This window comes from Mandrillus leucophaeus, unplaced genomic scaffold, assembly GCF_000951045.1.
Source record: "Mandrillus leucophaeus isolate KB7577 unplaced genomic scaffold, Mleu.le_1.0 Scaffold96, whole genome shotgun sequence".
NCBI lineage: Eukaryota > Metazoa > Chordata > Mammalia > Primates > Cercopithecidae > Mandrillus > Mandrillus leucophaeus.
Genome location: NW_012110474.1, coordinates 3,958,397 through 3,965,276, shown reverse-complemented (window position 1 = coordinate 3,965,276; position 6,880 = coordinate 3,958,397). Strand labels below are relative to the sequence as shown.

The window sequence follows — 6,880 nt, the reverse complement described above, 5'->3', positions numbered from 1 at the left end:
AATAATAATAATAATATTAGAAATAAAGTGCACAATAAATGTAATGCACTTGAATCATCCCTAACCACCCTCCCCCGACCCCATCCATGGAAAAATTCTTGCTGAAACTGGTCTCTGGTGCCAAAAAGATTGGGGACTCCTGTATTAGAAGAAAAGATGCAGTGCCCTGAAGAGGGACTAACCATAAGGAGCAGATGGGCACATAACTGCATGGAGCGCCTCTCCCTGCAGCTCTGGTTCTCCTTGTAAGTCCCTTGCGTTGGTAGAATAATCCTCAGTGAGAGAAACACTGATTTAATATGTAGCTCTGGCTAACAGGAGGTGCTTAAGAAGAAAACCTCTTAAGATCATTTCTATCCTTTGTCTCTACTTTAGTGGTTTATCTTCCTTTCCTGCCTCTTTCCTGTCCCTAGCTGTCTTCATGCTGCTTTAGTTGAAAAGCATTAATGTGGTCATTAAGGAAAAATAAGTCAAATTTACATTTGACTTTTTATTTTTAAATATTTAATCAACAGGATCCTTGGTTTTACTCATTGCCGCTCCCCACCCCTCAACACACATCCCTTCCTCAACTCTAAAGTGAGCCTCATTCTTTCGTATTTTCTTCCATCTAATTTAGACTCCAGCCTGGGCGGCAGAGCAAGACTCCGTCTCAAAAAAAAAAAAGAAATTCTAGTTGGATTTTTAAAAATTATATTTATTTCTTTGTAGAAAATAGATATTTTCATCTTTAAAGTACCTTGATGGGTTTTTTCTTCTAAAATTGTTTTTTTTTTTTAAAGTTTTGACTGGAATAAGATTCTGTGTAGGTAATTCCGTGAGATGATTTATTTTAGCAGCAATATAATATTTACATTATTATTAATGTAATTAATGTTATTAATACCTCATCAGATAGCTTCTTTGATCTGGAAGCTTACAGGTACCTATTGTCAGTACCTGTGGCTCTGCCACTTGCCAAATGTATTACAACTCCAGCTGTGGTCGAGAGGGGACTGAGAGGTGAGAGGTAGACAGCTTATGTAATTTACTACCTAGTTTGTTAACAAAACACACATACAAAGCAATGTTTTTCAAATTTTTCTGACCACTGAGCAATAAAAATTATGACATATATTTTGATGTGACCCAGTTCTCTCTCTCTTTTCTGTACCCTCTAAGTGAAACAAAATTTATTGAAACCAAAATTCCCTTACTACATGTAATATTCTCATATTTTCTATTAAATGTCATTATTTAGCCTGCTGGTCAAAGGCTACTGAAACTTGAGAGCAAGATACAGGAGCAAGGGGAAATGTGGTATAGATTCTGAGTGTCGGGTGGCAGGTCCATTTTTCCTCTAGTTCCTGTTCTGCCTTCTGAGGAAAACCTTCTCCAGCGACTTAGGTCAATCACACCCATGTCCCTTCTCTGAATCCTTTTTGCATGTATGATTGGTATCCGACAGCCTTACTCATTTACGTTGCACTTATTCGGCTGCCAAACATCACAGACTGGAACCATCTGTTCCTGAAGGGAAGACCTGGAAGTGAAAAGGGTTCAGCAGCAGTGAAAATGCCATCGCAAAGCTCATTACTTCACTCTGTAGAAGGGGGAGGCCCTGTGGTTTTCCAGCTGAGAGCATTACAGTACAGTGGTACAACTGTACAGGAACTGGTGTTCCTGACGATTCTGCTGTGAACAGTATTTTTAATATACACTCTGAAGAAGGCAGAGAGGAATGTACAATAGACTTAAAATTTTTTTCTTTAAAATTGTTAAATAAAAACAAATAAGCACTTTACATAAGTTACAATTATCTGGAAAACTACTTAGGTGGAAAAACTGATACAGAATGAATGAAGCATTAATTTCTGTTTTGTTCTGTGTTGTGTTATTATTATTTGGGATAGATGTCTTGTTTCACTAAGCAGACTATGAGTATCTTGAAGGCAGAACCACATTTTTTTTTTTTTTTTTTGAGACAGGGTCTCACTATTACCCAGGCCAGAATGCAGTGGTGTGATCATAGCTCACTGCAGCCTGGATTCCTGGGTTCAAGCCATCCTCCTGCCCCAGCTTCCTGAGTAGCTAGGACTACAGGCACATGCCATCACACCCAGCTAATTTCAGCTATTTTTTTGTTCTTTAAGTAGTGATGGGGTTTTGCTATGTTGCCAGACTGGGTTCAAGCCATCCTCCTGCTTTGGCCACCCAAAGTGTTGGGATTACAATTGTGAGCCACCATGTCTGGCCAAGGACCAAATTTTTAATATTCTTTTCCACAACATATCTGGTACATAGTAGTTGCTTAATATGTTGGCTAAACAAAGAGTGGAGATTCAGTAAAGGGTGATCAGAGTGAGGTGAGATTAATTTGGGAAACCCTAGAAGTGCCTCTTGAGTCTGATCTGAAGGTGGTGCTAGCTGTGGATTAATAGAGGGAGAAGGGCATCTCAGAGAGAGGATTGCCAACATGCCTTAATTTTATCAGATTCTAGAGTTCCTTATGATTACCTCAGCATGTTGCTAGACTAGCATTATTGTCCAAAATTTAATTATTAACCAACTTTATCTATCTTACTTTCTAATAAATTGTTTGCTTTTACTACTGATAGCCTTTTCAAAAAACTTTAACTAGTTTTGTTCTTTACCGTAATTGTTTCAAAGAACATAACGATACGATCCTTTATCTTCCTAAGAAATGTGCAATTATTTGGTTAAACTAGAAGATTATTTAATCCATTATTCTTTTGACACACGCATGGCCTTACAGCTTACAAACTGAGATCACTAAAAGGAATACACGTAATTTAGTCTTTCTGCAGTCAGAATATGATTTCTTGTTATCTTGCACAATATTGGGAACAGTGCAACACAGGGCGAAGGTTGGTCTACAGCCCTTAGGCCAGCAAAAACAGGCACAACTGCGCCTCTGTGCAAATGTTCCTGACATAACCTTGGGGAAAAAATATAAAATGCAGCCTTTTGTTTTACTACCTTGTTTGGTAAGTACCTGGAAAAACTCCATGAAATAATTAGTTTTCATAGTTAATTCTAACTTTTTAAAAAAGTGTTTCATTGAGACTAGGTTTTTGGTTTGTTAATTGAATCACTGTTGATTTTACTCTTCCTGGCACCAACCTTTATTTCTGAGCTGTGGAGAGCACAGTTCTTACTCAGTGCTGTGTGCGTCACCTGAAATCCACAGAAAGAGGAGGCAGAACAAAATCACTGATGACCTTAATGGTTATTTTTCACACATTCAGATTAAATTAAAATATGTTTAGTGCTACATTCTTGACTTACTGAGTTTTTCCCTCATTTTGGTTAACTTTTACTTGTAGAAAATATGTTGATGAACAAAAACCCACATTTACTATACGGTTTTATTCTACCAAGCACACAGTAACAATATTGAAAGCTGCTTTCCATCTTTTTCATCTTTATACAGTTCCATCGAGCCTCTGTACCTTACCTATGGAATCATATTTGCCTGCGGCTGCTCCTTTGCATACCAGCCTTCATTGGTCATTCTGGGACACTATTTCAAGAAGCGCCTTGGACTGGTGAATGGCATTGTCACTGCTGGCAGCAGTGTCTTCACAATCCTGCTGCCTTTGCTCTTAAGGGTTCTGATTGACAGCGTGGGCCTCTTTCACACACTGAGGGTGCTCTGCATCTTCATGTTTGTTCTCTTTCTGGCTGGCTTTACTTACCGTCCTCTTGCTACCAGTACCAAAGATAAAGAGAGTGGAGGTAGCGGATCCTCCCTCTTTTCCAGGAGAAAGTTCAGTCCTCCAAAAAAAATTTTCAATTTTGCCATCTTCAAGGTGACAGCTTATGCAGTATGGGCAGTTGGAATACCACTTGCACTTTTTGGATACTTTGTGCCTTATGTTCACTTGGTGAGTATGCTCCTTCACTGATCATGAATATTACTATTTCATAAAGAAAAACTTCTTTGAAGAGAAAGATAGGTCAAGTTAAAGTTGGCCTCAAACATTATCCTGGTTGTAATTTGGGTATTTTTGAAATGAAAGGTCTCTCCAGACAATGTCAATACACCATCAGACCACTAAACAGAGAGAGTATGTTTCATAGTGTGCTTTGGTATTTTAAAAACCCCGCAAACCCAGCCAGACACCATGGTGCCTTTCTGTGGTCCCAGCTACTAAGCTGAGGCAGGAGGATCGCTTGAGCCCAGGAGTTCAAATCCAGCCTAGACAACATAGAGAGACTCTACCTCTAAAAATAAAATAAAAGTCCCCAAACAAACGCATTTTTTTTTAAAAGGAAGGCTAAAATATTGGAACAAATTGCATTCAATATAAAACATTTGATAAGTCTCTTTTTCTTCATATGGCTTTTATCAGGAACAAAGTTAGTGCTGTGATTTTGCTACCGTAAGTAAATTGTTTTGCAACCAGTGTAGAAATTAGGTAATTAGCAAAAAAGCCATGACTTTGATATAAAGATACATTACATCTACTTGTGGTACACTTCTGGGAAAATGGGAATTCTATTCAGAGGAATATCTGAGAAAAGTTACTCAAGTTCTAAATGAGGAAAGAGAGCTACAGTTTTATAGGAAATGAGTATTTCAAGTGCTCAAGCAGTTTATATTGTTTATTTCTATTTCAAAGGCAAAATTCAGCTTCGTTATACTGAAATAAGAATAATTAGTGTCTAGGTAGGGGTTGGTGGCTCACGCCTGTAATCCCACCACTTTGGGGAGCTGATGCAGGAGTTTCAAGACCAGCGTGGGCAACATAGGGAGACTTCATCCCTACCTGGGGAAGAAAAAAAAAATAGAAGGAAGAAGCAGTATCTAAAGTATCTGCCCCGGCAACATTTGTTCAAAAGTGTTCATTATGTTTCTTCCTTTTTTCTTACTTTTGTGGCTGAAAATGTATTCACAGTTCACCATAAATGATAAACGAAACTGACATTGGCACACATATTTGTATGTTTGTGAACTTGGATTTTTTTCTAGCTTAGTCTACTTTTGGAGATTTGTGCAGTTTTTCTTTAGTTAAGAAATAAGTATAAATATAACTTATTTATGGATCATCAGGCTACATCCTGATCTGATAGTCCATTTTCATACTGTTAGGAAGGTATAGCTGAACCACCTTAAGCTAAGTTTCCTGAAATATAGATCTGTTGTGACAGGATTAACTTTACCAGCCAACCTCTTTCATAGCTTCTGTAGTCAAGATAACATTTATTGGAGAACATTTATTGTGTCCTTTCTCAAAAAGATGAGTAGAAATGCTTTTTCTTTTTTTCTTTTTTCCAGACAGGGTCTTGTTAAGTTGCTCAGGCTGACTTCAAGCAATCCGCCTGCCTCAGCTGGGATTACAGGTGCAAGCCACCACACCCAGCTTTAAAAAAAAATTATCTTTGGTACTACCACGTGAACACACCCACAGAAATCAGTAACCCAGCTTTGCTAATACTGGACATTTACCCAAGGAAAAGTGGTAGATGACTGCCTAATTATTTTTGGTTATATATTTATAATTTGTAAATTAATTTCACATATATTACTTCATGTGACTTTCACAATAAACCAGTAAAGCAGATAAAATAAATATTAGCTCCAATTTTACAGACTGAAAAACAGATCTATCGTTAATAGAGACGTTAGTGATTTTCCAAGAATTACATGTCAGTAAATAGCAGAGCAGGAGTTAGTTCTCTTCCACTGTGCTTATCTGGTAGCAAATTCACTCTACAGTCTTAATAGCATATTGGTCCACTTCCCTGGATATATTACCAAATGTGTCCGTCTTACTGGGGGAAAAAATGAGTATGCCTAAGGAAATTTAATAAACATGTTATTTCTTCAGGTAAGTCAAATTTCATAGTAGAAGGTGAGTTAGACAATGTTACAGATACTTTTGTGATCAGGAGATGGCAAATCAGATGGTGCACAGAACGATAAAGTCTCTGTTAATTCTGTTAATAAACCACGTCTTTTTTCTGCTCTGCCTTCTTTTCTTACATGTTTTCTTACAAAATACGTTGATATTTTTCATTTGAGATTTTCTCTTTCTCAACCCATTATGGCACCAAATGCAGCATGGTAGAGGAAAGATCAGATAGCTAAATGCCATACAGGTGTTTAAAGCTCCTCTTTGGTGATGTACTGAGTTTGTCACTTTGTTGTAATTTAAGGTTTGAATTATGGATACTTAACCAGGAACGGGACACTAGTTTCCTCCTTATACAGGGAAAAGGTGTCTCATATCCTTCAAAAGACTAGTAAAGTAGATGATGTTCAATTCCTACTAAACCCTTTATTGACTGTTGAGGGGACACATATATGAGGCATAAAAATTTGCTCTGAAGGAGCATAAACCTAGTACATGTAATTAAAAATGGCATAGTTTACAAAGCACTTTTACATACATTCTCTCATTTAATATTCACAACAATGCAATACCTGTGGCATATCCTCTTTATTTCGTGGATGGGAAGACTAATGCCCGGAAAGATCACATAACTTGCTCAGCCAGGCACAGCGGCTCACGCCTATAATCTCACCACTTTGGGAGAATGAGGTGGAAGGATCACTTGAGCCCAGCAGTTCAAGAGCAACTTCAGCAACATAGTGAGATTCCATCTCTACAAAAAGTAATTAAAAAAAATTATCCGGGCATGGTGGTGCATGCCTGTAGTCCCAGCTACTTTGGCGGCTAAGGTAGAAGGATCGCGTGAGCTCAGGAGGTCAAGGCTGCAGTGAGCCGTGATGGTGCGACTGCACTCCAGCCTGGGTGACTGAGTGAGACCCTATCTCTAAAAAAAATTAAAAAGTATTCTAAAGGAAGAACAGATTGAACAACTTTTAATTTATTTGTCTCCTCCTAGTGGCAGGCTTTTAAATATGGAAGGT

General features: G+C 38.0%; 1 protein-coding gene across 1 annotated transcript in view; it reads left to right on the top strand.

Annotated features, from left to right (window-relative positions):
• SLC16A10 (solute carrier family 16 (aromatic amino acid transporter), member 10) overlaps window positions 1–6,880 on the top strand; it is a 169,134-nt gene that overhangs the window by 108,075 nt on the left and 54,179 nt on the right. The window contains exon 4 of the mRNA XM_011970650.1: window positions 3,434–3,887. Coding sequence (XP_011826040.1) covers window positions 3,434–3,887 — 454 coding nt within the window. The remainder of the gene's footprint in view (window positions 1–3,433; window positions 3,888–6,880) is intronic.